General features: G+C 39.1%; 1 protein-coding gene across 4 annotated transcripts in view; it reads right to left on the bottom strand.

Moving 5' to 3' along the window:
- IPCEF1 (interaction protein for cytohesin exchange factors 1) overlaps positions 1–19,140 on the bottom strand; it is a 75,206-nt gene that overhangs the window by 12,263 nt on the left and 43,803 nt on the right. For 3 of the 4 annotated variants that reach the window (XM_032682563.1, XM_032682566.1, XM_032682565.1), the window contains 5 exons: positions 17,166–17,239; positions 15,446–15,517; positions 12,499–12,560; positions 8,452–8,540; positions 2,328–2,697 (listed from right to left, as the gene is read on the bottom strand). In XM_032682563.1, coding sequence (XP_032538454.1) covers positions 2,328–2,697; positions 8,452–8,540; positions 12,499–12,560; positions 15,446–15,517; positions 17,166–17,239 — 667 coding nt within the window. The remainder of the gene's footprint in view (positions 1–2,327; positions 2,698–8,451; positions 8,541–12,498; positions 12,561–15,445; positions 15,518–17,165; positions 17,240–19,140) is intronic. The other variant, XM_032682564.1, reaches the window with a different exon arrangement.

The following is a 19,140-nucleotide window of genomic DNA, read 5'->3' on the forward strand; positions in this document are numbered from 1 at the left end:
CATTTCACAGTATTTGTGCACATCCTTATCAGCTAGCTGGAGTTTGGGGAGCAAGCCTTAGAACCAGAATTGCATCCTTTTTGATAACTTTCATTTGGAACTGAGTTGATATTTTACATTAATCCTTTTTATTCTACTTCATTCTCAAAGAGAAGTAGCTTAACCTCCTTGCAAATTCTTTCCTAAATTTTTTCAGTGGCCATTGCAGGAGAGGGCTTCACGTACCAACAGTCTCCATACCCTCCCCATAATATGCAGACTGATAAAGGAAAGAAAAACCTGTGTATGGTGTACATCTTACTTGCTCAACAATGGGTTATGATGCAGACAATAACTAGTGAGATTATTCAGTTTCCATAGTGACTGTCTCAGTGAAATTATCTATTTCTGGAATTCTGTCAGCGATCACCAGTGTGGTTAGGATAGTTCTGTGTTCTGCCATCAGGGTTGCCCATCAGCTAAGCAGTGAGCAACAGAAGAATTCATTTCCCCAGGAAAAATCTTAGGAAAATTAAACCACCTTGCCAACTGCAGAAATATACCAAAATGTACCTTGATTTACATTTAATCCCATTTTTACTGGGTAGTATCATTAAGCCTATTAAACTATACTTCAAATTATTATGAACGTGCCATACTAATTCTATGACCATCAATAAAAGTACCTCACAATTACCTGGAAAAAAGTTACCCTTACAGTTATGATGAAAAGCATTAACCTACACATTGTTGTAGGATTGCTGACAATACCAGAGTAGCATATTCTAAACAAAAGTTTAGATTTCTGAAGGGCAACCACTGAATCTTGCTCAACAGGATCTAAAGCCACTATGCCACATGTGACCTACATTACAACAATCTACATGAATGTCCCTAATAATGTTTTCCCAGGCATTATTTTGTCAAATTTAACCCAGAAAGTAAAATTTTAAAAAAAATGTATTTACTATATCTTTGTGACATTTTGATTAGGGAACCCTTTTCTGCTAGCCCCAGCCTTTTCACAACTTGCAAAACCAGAGGGGAATTGGATTCCCCAATAACTCTCTCAAAGTGTAGCACTCTTTTCCACCACAGAGAAATAGGACATAGGCTCACTCTGGGTTTTAATTCCTGCTGATCTTCCCTGCTACTGAATTCTCTAGCAGGGCACCCTAGAAGGCAGATAATGAAGCTGAGCACAAAACACTGAGTTAATTTTCACTTTTGTTAAAAGCTATACTTTGCTCAATTTCTTTTTTTTTTTTGTTTTGTAAAATCAGAAAAACAAATGACAAAATAAAGGAGTTCTAGCTGTTGATATATGTAAAACAATAGGGAGACTGATAACATAACTAATGTGCCCTATACTGTCATTTTTCAAACAGTGTTATGTTCACCCACAGAGAAATACCCTGAGTTCCCAACGACTCCAGTGCTGTTTCTTTCCATCTTTGCATTACCTTCAGCCTAAGCTTTTAGATACATCTTTGTTTTGCTTTACGCTGAGGCAACCCTGCTCTTTCAGCAACAAAGTACTCATCTGAAGTCCTTACAAGGATTTGGAATCATGGGAAGAGATGATGCACAAGAACATTGTTTCTTCCTTATGTACTACCTCTTTAAGTAGACTAATTGTATACCATGAACATTGCTTAGGCTTCAACTGCTTTTAATGCAGAATGAAGAAGCTTTGCTCAAAAGACGGGAGATTGCCTTGCTACGTGGAGAGTTATGAACAGTAACAATGACAAAATTCTGGAACTATGCCAACTTTTTAACTTCATTTCATTTCAGTAGGAGGGTACCTGTGCAGAAACCTATTTGCTTAGACAAAATCCAGTCTAATGGACTTTCTGATTCAGGATTACAGTTGTTTTCTCTTGATTATAATGAAGCTTAATGAAACGAATAGGGAACATGTACTTCAAGTAAATACAACTGCTTTTATTTTTAAAATTAGATTGACCTAACCACATGCTCCATTTTGCTTAGTGTCTGTTCTGTGACACACTTTCTTAACATTTTGATTCAATGCTAATGAATAAAAGACATCTGCATTGAAATAAAGACAGTTAATAAAACCATATCTCTGTTAGATTTATATACAGAAGCTATGATCTAACATACAGGTAAAATTTGAGAAAAGTTGTAAAAATACCTACCAACTAGATACTAGGTTATATATTTAATGTGCAACAAAATAAATATTTGTTAAAAATGATGTGCCACTGGAAAACTCTTCAGTGAAGAACATAACGGAAAGAAGGGAAAAGGAAGTTGAGGAAACCCCTGAACTCTCATATTGTTTGACTCTGCAGCAAAAACCTCATCTCTCATTAGCTCACCTTTGGCTAGTGATCTCTGTCCTGTTGCATCTGGCACTGCTAGACAATGTGCATCTGCACTTAAGTAAGAGTTTTGGGATCCACTGTCGGGTTGGGAAAGCTGGACTTCCTGGCTTTCTGCTGCTTCTCGACAGACTACTTCTGGCGGCTCATCAGAATGAATCTGTACGCAGAAAGTTAAAGGCTGATCACCCTCTTCTGTGGCAGAGCTGTTAACTAGGTCAAGCCAGGACTGCCTCTCAGAATAAACCACTTTGGACGCCAAGGAAGATGATGACTCTTGCGAGTTGAAAGTGCTTTCAGGAGAGGAGAGAGAACAAGATGCTTCACTTGACAGAGTTGAGGTGAAAGATGACTTCTGCTGATCCTGCTTTCCAGAAAAAAAAAGCAGAGAGGGAAGAAAAAAGAAAAATTGTTTACAGGTCATTCTTGTCCTTAGGTTCTACATGTTATAGGTATACAGCTGAAATGCTAAATGACCAAAAATTGATGTAATCTGATTAATTATCCATTCAAACAAGCCTGAGCTATGGCAGCCAATCTGCTACAGGGCAGTAGCTTCAGCCACTAAGCCCCAAGGCGGCCAGAGGCAAAAGAGATACAAACCTGACAATGTCTAGAAATAAAAGACCAAGGAAAAATCTTGTGTTGAATGTAGCCTTCCATGCTAATCTCACACTCGCCTTCACTCTTTGTGTTCACTTTACTGGTCTAACCAAGAGTTCAGAAGTGAAGCTCCAAATTAGCCATTGAACATGAAGTTTTCTTGAAGCATTCAACAATTCCACCAATGCAACAAGCATAGATTATTGGTACCAAGCACTGAAGTACACTGAAGTACAGTAAAAATGTATTTTACCTGGTCCGTTCAAGGGATAATCATTCACCTAGGCAAGAAGGCTGATAGGTAATATGATGGCAAATTAATGATGGAAAGAAAAAACAGACAGTTATGGGACAAAGGGTAGGAAATGGGGAATGGTACAAGATTTGTGCTTGCTTGTTCACCTGCTAAGATTCATCCTTCAGCACATGATCTGGAAAAGGATCCAAACTTCACAAGAAACACATCAGAAATCATTAAGACATCCTAAGGCCCTCAATACTCAATAGGCCCCCACTTCTCACCCTACCTTAACAGAAACACATACAACCAGAGAGGTCTCAGAGACATCTAACAGTCATCATTGCTAGTTAGGAGTTGAAATTCCATTTAAAGGAAGGTTGAGACAAAGAACGAAGTTTTGAGAAGTATTTATCTTTCCAGTCAAGTGATTAGGCACCCAGGTCTTTGTCTACACTAGAAGTTTGCATTGATTGATTTGTACTATTAGCTGGTCACCAAAAACAACTCACACAGGAAGAACTATCACTAGTCTACTTCTTCCCCACCAGCCACTGAAGAGACCAGCTAAGAGAGTCAAATACACAAGTAATACATATAAAACCCACAAATATACACACAAATACCCAGAACAGAATCAATTGACAGTGATAAATAAAGTAATGGAAGAGGAGGAAAGACAAAGTCTTATAGTGAAGCTCTTAGCAGAAACTATCAGAAATTGTGATGAGATCATCATGATATGAAAGCCAGATTCCTTGCTACTGCAGAAATTTACTCCTTCTGTAAGTCATCTGCTACTGGCCAATGCCAGTAGCAGAATACCAGACTTGATAGACCACAATTCTGGCAAGTTTATGTTCTCAATATATATGTAGAATAGATCTGTGCAAGGAGTAAAACAGATGATAACCAGACAAAGTATTGGAAATCAGTGAGAAGGTGTTGCTAGGGAAACCTGGATAAGCTGCAAACACAATAAAGGGAACAATCAGGAATACCTATTTATGACCTGGTAAACCAAAACCAAGATTTATTCAAATAAACCCAACCAAGAGTGACAATTTTTTTGATCATGATATTTAAAGTTCTGCAATTCAGTGTTGTATACCGTAATGTATACTTCCTTTTTACATTAAGAACAACAAAGCAGATTTGCCTTCCTATGTTTCTAATACAACTGTATCATATAACTACTACTCAATTCAGAAGATGAGGAAGACCAATATCAGATTGTGGGTACCATTTGTTTATAACAGTTTCTTCACTTTTGTAAATTTTCAAGGCCATTCATAGTATAATAGAATTGTCAAGGTTGAAGGAGACTTTTAAGATCTTCCAGTCCAACTACCAACCCAGCACTACCACTGCAATCCCTAAACCACATCACCCAGCGCCAGATCCAGGTGCCTCTTGCACTTCCAGGGATTGTGACTCTGCACCTCCCTGGGCAACCTATTCCAATGCCTGAGCACTCTAACAGTGAAAAAAATTTTCTAGCATTTAATCTGAATTCTCCCCTGTCTCACTTTAAGGTCATTTTATCTAGTCCTCTCACTGCAGGTGCTGTAGAAGAAACAGGTCCCCACCTCAGTATAACCTCCTTTCAGGTAGTTGTAGAGAGTGATGAGGTTCCCCCTGAGCCTTCTTCAGGCTAAACAACACCAGCCTTCAGCTGTTCGGCAGAAGTCTTAAGTTCTCTAATTCTTTCACAATTCCTCCAAGACCTTCCCAAACATGGCAGGACCCAGACATTTATGTTCCTCTTATGAGAAGTACAACATTGTGTTTCTGGTGCATTTTTGTTTTTAAAATGGAAACCTTAACATATGCATCCTAAAGCAAAGGACAGACAGAAGCCATCACAAACTATATGGGTGAGTGCTACAAACGCCCACAGGGAACACAGGTGATGTTAAGCATTTCATCTAAGAGCACCTATCACAAAGACAAATTTTTGAAGTATTTGTAAAGTTAAGTAGATCAACTGAATAGTAAAGGCTCTTGCTTATATGGTGTGAATGGTCTAATTTCAACTGTTCAAAGTCAGGAAAGGAAGATGTTAGATATCACCTCTATTTTTCTGGCATTTTTCCATGCAAAAAAAAGGCTATTGAAATTAAAACCGTGCTACACTGAATGGAATATATTTTTGTTTTCATTTTCATTGTGTGTCAAATAAAAAATGTGGGTGAGAATAAATGACTGCCAGAAGGTGTTTCTTTTTCTCTACATATGTGTTGTGTTTTGGTTTTTTCTTTGGCATGACAAATGTTTACTTAACTTACTGGAGTGGTTCCTTTGGAATTTTTGCAATCATCCATATAAAAATAAATATCCATTTGGGGATATTTTAAAAAGCAGATCATAAGCATTCCACTGGAGATCAGTGAGTCTCTAGACATTTTTTAGAGAAAAATTATGACCATTAAACAACTCAACTGCTTTTTGAGGATTGCTGCAATCTATTGTCTCAACATATCTGCTGATTTTTGAACTGTAAATCCATTCACACGTGGACAAATTAATGCAGGTGGTCAGTTTAACTTTTGTCCTACAGATGTTAAAATTTACTTGTTCCTCACTTGCTTTTTTCTTCCACAGTACCCAAAAGTATGGAGGAACATGGAAAGCTCATGATCAGTACTCTTTTCAAGTTTCAAAATGGTTTGAGTCAGCAGAGAATAGAACAGCCAGTATAAACTGTATGCTAGAAGTACAGCAAAATGTTTGCTGCTCTAAAACGTAACAGAGCCTCCTCCTGAGTGTCTATTAGTTTCCAGATTAATAATTTTCAGTTTGGAGTTGATTTCAAGATGTTTGGAGGCCTTTCTGTGTAAGACAACATTTGTTTGATTTTCCAAAATGTCCAGGCCTCCTAATTCCTATTTTGCAAAATGGCTTTGCACTCAGGAGGAAGAGGTGCAATTAAAAAAAAAAATAATAATAAAAAGAAATTAACTTTAGTCAATGCCTCTGGCATTCTTGATGCTGGGCTGAGTTTCACTTCCAGTTGCAATTTGAGAAGATTAAACCAGGCCAACCAAAAGTGCTGTACCCACAGAGTATCAACCCAAATCCACCACATTACCATGTTTGGGACCTCACAGCTTGGTTCAAGAACTCTGCAACAAATAAACATGCAACAAGCAATATTTAAACAGCCTTCACTGAGGTAATCATGGGCTCCACTTCTGGAATTGACTTCCTCATAGAAACTGTGCCTTCCCGATCCTCCCAATGGTTTCCTTGCTCCAGCACTTGTCCAGAAGTGAAAGGGACATTAAATCGGGTATTTAAAAGAAGACTCTGACTTGCAGTCAAACACAACTGCAGTGGTACCCAACTGTTCCTATTCACTCTGTAAGCAAGCTGAGCACACGGCAGACCCACAGCAACTGGAGCTTGTTCCAGTGGCCAGTTCTGGGGTGAAAAGATGACAACTTTGCTAAGGAGACACTAAGCTTTGTCCACAGGGAAAGGGATTTTAAGCTGGGGATAAGAAGGGACATCAGCTGGGAAAGGTAAAGGCTTGAGAGAAGATAATCTTAAAGGGAAAGCTTGAGAAAACAGGACCCCTCAGCATTTACACAATTGCCTGCACAATTTGTATGTCCCCTGCTAAAATGTGGAGGTCAGCACTCAAGAGGAGCATATGGGAAGGAGACAACCAGAGATCATCCCTTCAGCAACAGACCAACAAGGAGCAGGAAGCCAGAAAAACAGAAAATTAAGAAACAACACCTGTTTAAAAATCATCATCTGGAAAAATGCAAGCATTCACTCAGAGGGGAGCAGATGGAAAAAACATCTACAGTCCCTTAAAAGCAAAACACTGAGGTATAAAATTCAAAATGCTTTATTATTGACCCTTGGCCTAGAATAACTGTTGGAGACATAATACCAGAGTTCTTATTTTCTCTGATATTTATAGCCACTCAGTCACATTTAACTTCTAGTTAATACAGGCCATAAGGAATCACGTTGTACAAAGTAGTGAACACCCTGCACCCCACAAGTGCCAGACAGGTTGTTTTACAATGATAAACATTACACAACTGTTTCAAGAGAGGAAGTGAAGACTGACTTATCTGACTGAAACAGAGGGGGGTAAGTGGGTGACAGCGTGACATACATTCCCAGCTTTATGTGAGCTAATTAAAGATTGTCAGACAGGCAACCCTGTGTATGACATCTCCTTTTATTAATGCCTATCATCACACAAGTTTCTCTAGCTCATCTGTCTATTTCAGATTTGCTACTGCTTCATTGCCTCTGTGACATATAGGAACCTGTACCACACCAGTAAGGCAGCAGACACTTCCCTTCCTCGAGATGCAAGGAGACTATTTAGTATATTAATGCACACCTCTCGATGTTAACTATTAGCTAGTGAAGGAAAAGGCTTGAACTCAGGATTCCCTATTTGGGCTGCATTACCACCCCAAAACAGATTTCTAGACAAAGAATTAAGTAAATCTCCCATTTTAAAGCACAGATAAGAGAGCTGAGATCACTGGGAAAAGAGATGATATAGAAACAAGATGAATAGGACAATATGTGGCTAATAATTAGGTGAGTCAATTTGATTAGACAAAAGGCTGCATAGTGCTTTTTCTAATTTATGAAATTAAGTGAGACAGGAAGGAATATTCTGGGCAAATATGCTACACTTAGAAAGAAAAAATGCATAGATTTTGGAAGGATGCCTATTTTCTTTTTTCATAGTCTATTTTTCAGAGGTAGAGGAAAAGAACAGATTTTATAGCTGTTAGAAGAGGCCTCTTTCCCTTTACTTCTCTTCACTGCCACAGAAGTAGCTTCAAATTCAGCAGTCTTAGAATGAGCTCACTCAAATAAATAAATACAACGCTGTTGGATGATGCTACCAGGGGCAAAAAAGAAAGAAATTTCAGGGTGGATTTAAAAGAAAAAAAGAGAATATTATGAAAAAGTAGCTTATAGCAGTGTGTTGAAAATCTGGTGAAGAAAATATAAAGTGTGTGTATGAGGTAGACATCTTCCTTTCTCCAGCAAGACAAATATGCCTGCATTGGAAGGAGCTGATCTCTTACAGTGTGAAGCTCCCTGCAGTGCAGGATGTGATAATTGTGTGCTCTGCCATAGGACAGGGGCAGTCAGTGCATCCACATTTCACAGGTGCACAGGATGAAAACTTCCAGACAGTGTTGCAGGTTATTTTTAAAAGTGCACCACCTCAAGAGAATTTTGTTTCAACTGGCTTGCAACAAGAAACAGGCTAATTACTGAAACACTTACCAAAGGAGGAGGTGAGGGCTGGACTGTGTAGGGGGGAGGTGGCGTGTCCATTACTTCTGGATCATCGTGTTCGCTTTCGCTGTAACATTCTGAGGCAGACACGGAAAATGAGCAAAAGAGTTAGATCAAAACATTTATTCCTCACAGTGCTGTGGTAACCAAAGATCACCAAGCAGGATATTCTGGACTGAGGACCACACTTTAACAAGTCAGTGTCTCCTAACCCACTCGTGGTAACGCTACATTACTTAATGGCAATACATTTTTAAATTTTTTTTTAATTAAAAAAAAAATGTTAATTTGCTATGACAGGAAACACTGCTCTAGATAGCTTCACAAGTAGGTTTGGGGTGAGGGCTTTTTCTCTCTTTACAGTGTTTAAATTAAGAATTTCATTTATAGTAGAAGTTATGGAGAGGTGTTGCAAGTAGCAGAGGTAGTTCCTTAATCTTTGTAACCAGTAAGTTTTCCTGGAGCTAGCAACAGGTATTAGGGTTTTGACTGCAATTTTGGAGTAAACAGACTGCTCCCATCATGCTTTGGAAACCACAGAGTAGCCTTGTCTTTTGTCATCACACAGTAACCCACATAGGCATGACATATGGCATGGCAGTACATGTGCAGAGGTAAAAACAAAATACTCCAGGGCTATACAACTCATTTATCTTTTTTTATCTTCCTTTTTTTGTTTTTTTGTGGGTTTTTTGTTTGTTTTTCAACAAAAAACAAACTGAAACTCAGTATATCTCTTGATATGTAGCAGAGGCAGTCATGTTGTTATTTCTTTCACCTATCTGTGTAGCAGGTGAAAACATTTTCTCCATTTTTTTTTTTAAAGTGGATTAAATGAAGTGATAATCATTGATACAACACAGAAAAATGGAGGCAATATGTTGCTGGTTCCTACTCCCAGGACCTGCCTGTAAACTTTGGGCAAGATCATAGAATCATAGAATAGTTTGAGTTGGGAGGGACTTTTAAAGATCCTATAGTCCAACCTCCTTGCAATGAGCAGGGATATCTTCAACTAGACCAAGTTACCTAGAGCCCCATCCAGCCTGACCTTGAATGTTTCCAAGAATTGGGCATCTACCATCTCTTTGGGCAACCTGTCTCAGCTTTTTGCCACCGTGAAAAATTACTTCTTAATATCTAGGCTAAACTGACCCCTTTTTAGTTTAAAACCATCCTCTTGCAAAAGGCCCCACCAAAAAGTTTGTCCCCATCTTTCTTACAGGCTCCCTTTAAGTACTGAAAGGCTGCAAAAATCGGTTTCCTTTGCTAAATCTCCCAGCACGTGTGCAACCTTTACAGGAGCAAGTGCTGACACCACATACGCAGAGTGACTGCACCCATCTCCACCTGACTGAGCTGGGGACACCAGAGTTTGCCAAGACAAAGCTGGAGCTTAGTGAGGACAACATGAGTGAGCACCAAGGGTCACCAGAACAGAGGCTGCCCTTGCGGTCTCCCCAGGATCCAGCACTCTGCACTGCTGCTCCCTCCCTTTGCCAGCAGCAGCTTCTGCTGTCCAGGAACAGCTAACAGCAACCATCCAGCTCTTTGCCCCAGGGGGCAGGGGTTGCTTATGTTCTGGGAGTACTTTGTCAGAGCTGTGCTTCAGGGGTTCACACTACTAGAAGGAAGTGTGTTAGCACGGTCTCTGGGCAATCACCTGTGATTAGCTCATCTTGTAGTTAAATTAATACCCACGCACTTTATTTTTATGCATGTCATTTAGGGGGTTTAATAAGCACAAAGTGAGGGGAATAAAGTTGTAAGAGAGAAGAATTTTATACATGAGAGAGAACTTTCTAACATTGATAGCAAAGAGACTGATTACCTTTTCTCCCTATACTGTTTGCAGAACTATAGGGATTTTGAATAGCATAGCTGCTATTCTGTTTACTGGAAATATGTGCTGGCACATCTAAGTTGGTACATCTCACATCTGAGACTGGCTGCAGTAAGGGCTATATCAAATTCTAAGACTATTAACGCCTTTTTGAGTAACTTCTAGTAAAAAGCTTATTGTTTCTACGGATCCCCTTTTAGGCACATAGAAGAACTCAAAAAGAATCAACAGCTGTTTCTGATACTCTAAATAAGCAAATGAGGTTGGGGGGTGGTGTTAAAATGCATAAAAAGTACATGAATACACAAGAAATGTCACGACAAGCGACAAGACTTCTGAAGAATTATGGGGTGTGATAAAGAGGGGAAAAACAGATCATCAGGAACAGAAGTGACTGTGGGTACTGGCAGCATTTTTCTGAAGCACAGCAATGCCTCTGCAAGGGCACATCCACCCAGGCACATCAGTGGGTGCTGCACCCACACTTAAGACAGCTGCTTGATCACCTGTGACAAAACATGCATGAAAAGACAAGGAGGTGTTTGACACCAGAATCAGAAGGCCTTTTTCTGAAGGGGAGATGGGCCTCTAGCTTTAAAAGCTGAAGAACTCTTGGCTATGTTATTTTATTGAAGGATAATCAGACAACTGGCTGCAGAGGTTATGGAGTGGATTATTTTGTATCTTTTGGTCACATTTTTTTAATTAAAATTAGTGGACTGACTAATTTTGTTTTATAATTCTCAATTCAGCCAATACAACAAATACTACAAATTTTGAAGCTTAAAAAAATTGTTTTCATGTATAAAATTTTGGCCATCCTTGTATTTCATCAAACCCTTCCTTTGTGAAAACATGGACAACATATTTGCATTCTTCCTCACTGAGTACAATTACCTTGCAGTTCTTGCTACACAACCTAATACTGAATATAGCCCTTTATCCTAAACTGATTTGGTACAAAACTGGGCTCAAAGAGGACACAGGCATTTAGGAGGAATTAGACAGTGTAGGAATTAACAAGTTTCCTGAAAAGAAACAACCATGAACTGAAAAAAAATAAATTAATGAGATATGCTGAATCAGTGGTATCTGTGTTTACCAGTCCCAAAGCTCCTTTAATGGTACAGTATAAATGGAGCCAGAGTATAAACAAAGCCAGATCAAACTAATCAGTAATGGAACTACATGTCCCAAGCATGGGCATAAACCACAATCTTGAACTCTGGGAAAAAGCAGAAGGGATGTAAAGAGGAACATTTCAGTACTTAGACAAAACAGGCTGCATCACCTAAGTGTTCATACTACTGCAAAACCCAGCTTTTTCTTCATAATGACAGGTCCTTCACAACCTGAACAGTTCTAAAAAGGGCATTGAGTACCTATACTCTAAAAATGGAGGGTCAAAAGTCCAAATGATAGCACATATTCCTCATGTTAGAGTCCATCCCTGGTTTGGTAACATAATACTACCCAAAACACTTCTCTTTCTAAATCCGCTCCCAGCACATGTGTCCCCACAAGCAGCTTTTCCAACTGCTCTGACAGGTGACTTGCTTTGTCCTCTGCCCAGATTTGTGATTTGAGCACAGGTATACTCCCATCAAAGAGTTCTATTAGGCCAACATGCAAATTAAGACAGTAAATAAATTTCTTGGGAACTTTTAAAGTTACTCATTTCCTGATGAACTCCTGGGCCTGGCTCTGAAGGAAATTGTAGGCTTCAGAATAGTGCTACCACCCCCTTGTTCCCCTACATTGCTCTTGTTGAAATGTCCAGGATTGGACGAGACATTAGGGATGAGTCTACAGTGCACAAGTTGTTCCCAAGCCTGCAAGCTCCTATGCTGTTGCACAGCTCCTGTAATATAAGTCACCAGCTCAAAACCCAGAGCAGCACAGCTGTTTCTCTTCACACTTGGTAGGTTTAGCAAGCCAGCAAACTGCCAGAAAGTAGTTATACACTTCTCACACAAGATCACAGAGTGCCTCCCTCAGTCACACTGTTTCTCACCATTTTTTCTTTTTCTGTGATTACTCTGTGCCAGGTCACTGTGGTTTCTCTGAGCTCAGACAGCAGACAGACTCAAGATGACAGTTTAAAAGAAAGAAAATAGCTGACAAAAATTTGGTCAAACAAAAACTGTGAAGAACACAATGTAGTTACACACTGAAACCAGTTAGGAGCATACCTTCCTCATTCTTCCCATTTGGTGCCTGAGGGTCTACAGCCATCCCCAGCTTACTTAGCCACCTGTGTTTGAAACAGAGGGAATATAGTCAGGGGTACTTGCATGCTCCTCAGACAGACAGAGTTTTGCTCCTTTCAGATGTGTTCTACGTCACCACATCTATTTTCATTAGTCTGAAGACTGAATGTCAAATTTTCTATTTCTTAGATCCTCTTCTAGAAAGACACCAGTTACCTGAATAATAATATTCCCTGTGGTGAGCAGGATTAATTGCCTTGGGCATCTTCTTTCCCTGATCCTTGAAAAAAAGCACTACTGATGACCAAGGAGTTGCATTTGTGAAAGCTAAAGGAAAAGTATTTGTGCTTTATCACCATGTCAGTGATTTAGTCCAGCAATTGAGGTGTCACCTTTCACTTCAGATGAAGCAAAGGCATGGGAACCATAGAAGATGATGTCAGATGGCCTGGTCAAAGCTATTGAAGCACCATCTAAGAATCTGAGTCATTTAAAAACAGACTTTTCGACCATAATATTCTGTGTTCTTCAACTTCCTATGTCCTTTCAGGTTTAGTAAGTCTTACTTCCTGTGTTGCTTTAAGGTACTAGCTATGCTTTTTTAAATTTCTCTTCCTAGGTGGCTGCATTTTTCTAGAGCTAGAAACATCCCCTGGATATACTTTCTGTGTACTGTGTTTCTCTATATATCATTCAGATCTATCCAGGTTTTAAGAAACTAACGGTTGAAAAAGCTCAAGCCTTTCAGATTAAAACTCAGGCCTGAATAGGGAATGTATGAGGGACAGGAATTAAAATTCATTACTGGGGGGGGGGGGAACCCAAACCCATTTTGTTTTACCTTGGTTCTAATAAAGCTATAGGAAATTTGCTAGCAAGATCAGTGTCAAAGTAACTACAGTTTTAGACTGCAGTATGAACAATAGAGCACATAATTCAGAAAAAGTCATTTCTGTAAGAGTGGTTTATTGACTCTTTTCTGACAGCTAATCATAACAGAATGATTTTTTAAATGAAAACCCACCTTAACAAAAGAAAATATTTGCTAAAAAAATTCTAGGACTTCATTAATGACAACAGAAGAGAAGTCACTAGTAACTATGTACAGCTGGCCAGCTAAATGCACGCAGCTAGTCAGCATGCCTTTACTTTTCATGTGTGCATTACAATAGCAAATATATGCTAAATTAATGAAGCACATGATTGTATTAATAAATCCACTGTTGATTTAATAGATATACATGTAGGTATATGCATATATAGATACATGCATGAAGAGTTACAAAAGGTCATGATCCATCAAGCATTGACGCATGCCAGTAACTCAACACACACAAACGCTCCAGTGAGTTCAGCGGAGCCACTCACATATGCATTTGCAGGACTGGAGCCAAGAGAACAGATGTCTTTTAGTCTGTTTTGACATATGCATGAGTATGTGTGTACTTTATGTATTAAATGCATGTATTTTATACTTTGCAAAGGAAAACATCAGTTGCAACAGTGAGAAATTAGTGCAGCATAGTGCAAGCTGCTTTAACACTAGGTGAAATAGTTCTAAGCCAAAATGAAATTTACACAAAAAGTGGAGTTTGAAGCAAATCGTTCCGGGGGCAAAAGAGCTGGGACACCTGTGTAGGTTTCAATCACTGATTCCCATGAGACTAAACATGTCTCACATGAGAATTTCCAGCTGGGCTACAAACTGGCTGTTAACACTCACTAATGTCCTCCATTAGCTCTAATTTTCCTTCTCCAAACATCCTTCCATCTCTTAGCTCTCAACCAGGGTTACTCTCTCTATAGAAAGACTCCTGTCCAGCAGACCCTCACTCTCAGTCATCCTCACCCTATCTGCTCAAGAACTGTCACTCCATTCAGGAGCTCTGGTAGGAAATGCAGGAATACGGAAATGGATGGTTATCTCCCCATCAGAATGCTCCATTCTTCTCCAAGTTTCAAAGGGCAATGCATTCTTTCCTTTTATATTAACCTGCATACATCTATAGAGTACAGATTTATTTATATCTATGCACATACACTACTGTAGTATTGTACATTTCTGAATCTACGGGCCTTTCAGGAGGTCACACACATTCTCTCAAACTCTCTCCTTTTCTATTGTTGTAAATATGCATGAGGTCACCTATTTATAGAGGGAAAGAATAGTCAATGACCTATGAAGAATCTCACAAGGATCACCAGCAGAGCCATGATTAAAATCCTGAACTGACTATCATAGGATCTCCCTTCCTATTTAGATTGTACCACTTTGTGTCCAGTATTTGGCCATTTAATGCAATAGCATTGTGAACAGACTGCAATCTGAAGTAAAAAAGACAAAGAAGATATGAGATATATCTGAATCAGTCAAAATTGGACCAGTATAAAATAATATCTTTCTGATAGCTCTGTGACTTCCAAAATGGCAGTATTCATATCCATTTTTACTTCTTGCATTAATAGAATAACTATCTGGTTGTTCTTCTGCTGGGCATTTGTGGAAAGCAAATTTCTGATCTGTCACACGGATTGTTCAACTACAACAGTTTTGCTCTACTCCGAAAGCAGACACTGTTATATTCTAGTCCTGGTTCACTTCTGGGACAAAACTATATTAAGCCCTCACTTCTCCCAAGGTTATGAACTTACTAACAAATCTTAACGCCTCTCTATCAGAAAGGAATTTTACCAGCAAATGTTGGGAAGATTAGTATCAAAATTGGGTTAATTATATGATTCTGATTTCAAGCATCATTAGGGAACAAATTTCTTCAGTTTCCTTCCATTCAGCGATCAGAAAACAAACCAGACTCAGTAATTCCCCAAATAGCTTTGTCAATAACCACTTGACAGTGAAAGAACGAACTTTCAAAGGGTGTTCTCATGCATAAGACAGGATGAAACATGACCAGTCACTCCTACTTACGTGTTCATTTCCAGAACATTTTCTGTTGCAAAATAAAATGTCTTGATCTGTGGGTGGCTGATCTTAATAGCACTTTAGGAAAAGAAAAATATAAGAGATCAAAAGAAAACTAGTTTATATAAGAAAGAAAAAATAATAGCTGAATGAATTATTTAAAATATATATTCACTCCACTGTATTAGTCCAGATTAACTTGTCCATCCATATAGCTCTTCCCTTAAAACTCTAATCTATTTTTAGCTCCCTTCCTTGGCCACACATTATTCAGAGAGTATAAACCACAGGAACTAAAAAGGAAGGAATAAAGAATAAAAAGACTTCCATTGTTTCATTACATAATTCTGTTGCATTCCCAAACCTCAAATACTGTGTGCAGTTTTGCTTCCTCCAGCTCTAAAATTAAAGCAAACCTGAAAAAATTCAGAGGAAGTACCAGCAGTGACCCAAGGCATTGAACAGCTTCCATGAGTGATTAATCAGGCTAAGACCCCACAGCATGGAAAACTGATGGCTGTGGGAAGGGACATGTGACACAGTAAAGTCACAAGTGGCGCACAGTTGGCGAACAGTGACTGACTCTTCAATGACTTTTCCAAGACAAGTTTTAGGGGGGACCAAAGAGGCAAATAGATGGCAGGTGTGAAGCAAACAAAATAGAGTTAGTCCCCTGGCTACCTCCAATAGTTAATCTGTCGGTCTCAGCCCCAAACTATGCTTTACTTGAATATCCACCACTAAGAGTTTTCAGTGCCTTTTTTTACCTAAAACATAGTGTCCAATCCTGAGACTGTGTATCTTCCCTCTTCTGTACCTCATTAGGTGACTGTCCCATGGAAGCACACACACATAGTTGGCTGGGCCCCAGCTGACCCAGCAGTACTGGTTTTCCTAACTTATCCGAACAAGTGATGAGAACATTTCCCTCCCAGCCAACTGCCACCGAAGTGAAAGACATTTTCTCGTGGTTCTGTACTATGTGACTCAACCTTTCCTCTGAGAAAACAAAATGGAGTGCCCCATATTCAAAATAGCTGCCCCCTTTCCTTGGAGGAGTCCAGCCCACAGTTAACCTCAAGAACACCTACAGCTAATTGCAGCATGAGACCCGAACAGAAGAATGAAGGCTTTCTCTTGAGGGAGACACAATAAAAATCACGCTGAGCTTTATAACTTTGAACAACAGCAACACCCATCCAAACCTTTGAAGTGTGTTCAGAAGCAGCTGGAAGTCAGTGCTGCATAGGGAGTTTGGAAACAATGTTTTCAAATATGCACCCTGCTAAACAAAGGTTTTATTCCCTACACAACCAAAGGCTTCAATACAGCCCAAGCTCAGTTGCACCACAGAAGTCTAAAGAACAGTCTCAGCTTGGAGGGAAGTGGCACTACTTGCACCACTGCTGACCTCCTCAACTAAGAGGACCTATCTGAGACAAACTACAAGCTTACTCATAATCACTGTACGAAAAGACGGAGGGAATAAAAAAGCATTTGGCACACTGATCTATTTTTTTTATTTGTAGTTCTAGCAAAGCACATCTGGCAGAGATTTTTCAAAAATGTTTTTGCAATATGGTTTCCTTTCAGTAGCTCAATTAATATCTCATTATTTATACAACACAAAAGAACTCCCCACAGCTTTGTTGTCAAAGACTACTGAGATTCATTCCTTGCAATGTTGTAAAAATCATGCAAAACTGGGAACAAGAGATAAACTTACTGCTTTTTTTTGCATTCTATTGCTCGATCCACACTGAAGTCTGGAAGTCTGATAAATCCTTCTGCTTTTTCAGCCTTCAAAAAAAAAAATTAAATATCACCACATCAACCAATTAGCAAGCTAGCAAACTCCAATGCTGAATAATATTTAGCATGCAAGTTCTTGTTTTTGACAGCTTTTTATACTGTAAAAATACATGCTCATCACCATGGGGACAGATCAACACCAAAGAAATATTCCTCTGTGATCTATATTTGTGCAAACCCTGGATGCTAGAAAGCCACCACTCTTGTTGGTGCAAGTGGTAGAATGTGAGCATAGGTTTTGTTGATTAATAAGGATGAATAAGGGTTATATCATCCTTTCAGGTCTTGCTGTTACATACAATCATAAAGGAGAGTTTGTTCCACGATGAAGCATGTATGTGTGTTACACAGATGTGTAACAGCACCACACATAATGATCCATATGTAGCTGAAAAATACAATTCAAAAGTGACCCAAAATGATTCTAAGCAGAAACGGAGGAGGGTATCCCCTGCATAATTGTAGCAGGGACCATTTTGCAGGATCACCTACATATGTCTATACATGAGCAAGGCAGAGGCAATACAGGTTACTCCCACCCCACCCACAAGGTGAAACAGTGCAAGGGGATGATCCCACACAGCCGAGCTCTGTTGTTAAACACTGTAAACCAGCCACAGGTGGCTTTGGCCACCCAGCTATCACTCCCCCCAGAAATTTTCCGGCATGGTACAAGAGGTAACAAAAGCCAGGCAGATATTTACAGTACACTCTTTATATCCAGTTAGTCCTTTCTGGATGCAAGAAGGTTTACTGAGCAGTGACATCTCTGCTCTAGGTCACCAGGACCCTCTGTTAGAAAGTCGCTCCAGCAAAACTGAGGTGACCAGTAAGCCTCAAATTCCCGTTCTTGCTGCCTGAAACCGAAACATCTGAAGTGGAAACATCTTCCTTTACGTCATCTGTCTACATACACCTGGTCATTTGCAATGAGACTAGGACTCTTCCTAAAATGAGCAATATATAATGTAGACAAAAGTCTCTAGCATGTAATGTCAGAAAAAAATGTACTTTCCAAGACATAGAAAATGTTCATTCCTAAATCACATTTTTGCTGCTCCCAGCCACTATCCCTAGGCACATTAAGATTCTGAAAATGTACACTGAGCTAAAGTAGGTAAAATATACACAACAATTACAAAAGCAGAGGATAAATGAAGATGACTGACAGTACCTCAAGTCTCATTATGCATTAATATGATGTGACTATAAAAAGATGTTCATCAAGACAAGTCTTTGAGCTTTAATTCTTGGAAGTATGAACCTCCAAGAATGGAAATACGGATACAGAATGGATATTTCAGTGGGTGGCTTCCCCGCAGCTCTGCATATCTGTTCTTTGGTATACAATAAACCATGGCATAATCATCATTCCTGTCATTTACATGTATTAAACATTCAGAGGAGAGGTTTATATTTTTTACATCATCGTGAGTTTCTGCTCCAAGACACACACACATATACACATTAAAAAAAAAAAAGCAGCAGTGGAAGGGCTTTTTGTTATTTTCTTTAAGTACAGGAGAAATAATGACGTTTTCCCACATCTGGGCTGAAAATATCTTGATTTTGTAATGTTTGTATAAAAAAGTACTTATTTGCTGTTGTAGGCTTTTAACTCTCTCTGGTTGTATTTGTATCTGTAAAACTCAGTTCAAGGCTGGCTTGAGGAGCTTTTGTTTGCGTTCCACATGTTGGCATTTCATGAGACTAAACTCATTGAGATAAAATAACAAAAAAATAACTGACAAGATTTTGTAAAAGTCTTCTTTTTCTTTTTTTTTTTCCATAATGTGTATGTCAATCACTTAGACCTTAAGCAAGTATTACCATTCCAGATCCATAGTATACTAAGTATATAGGGATCAGCCAATGAGTAGGAGTGAGTA

This window comes from Chiroxiphia lanceolata, chromosome 3, assembly GCF_009829145.1.
Source record: "Chiroxiphia lanceolata isolate bChiLan1 chromosome 3, bChiLan1.pri, whole genome shotgun sequence".
Lineage (NCBI taxonomy): Eukaryota > Metazoa > Chordata > Aves > Passeriformes > Pipridae > Chiroxiphia > Chiroxiphia lanceolata.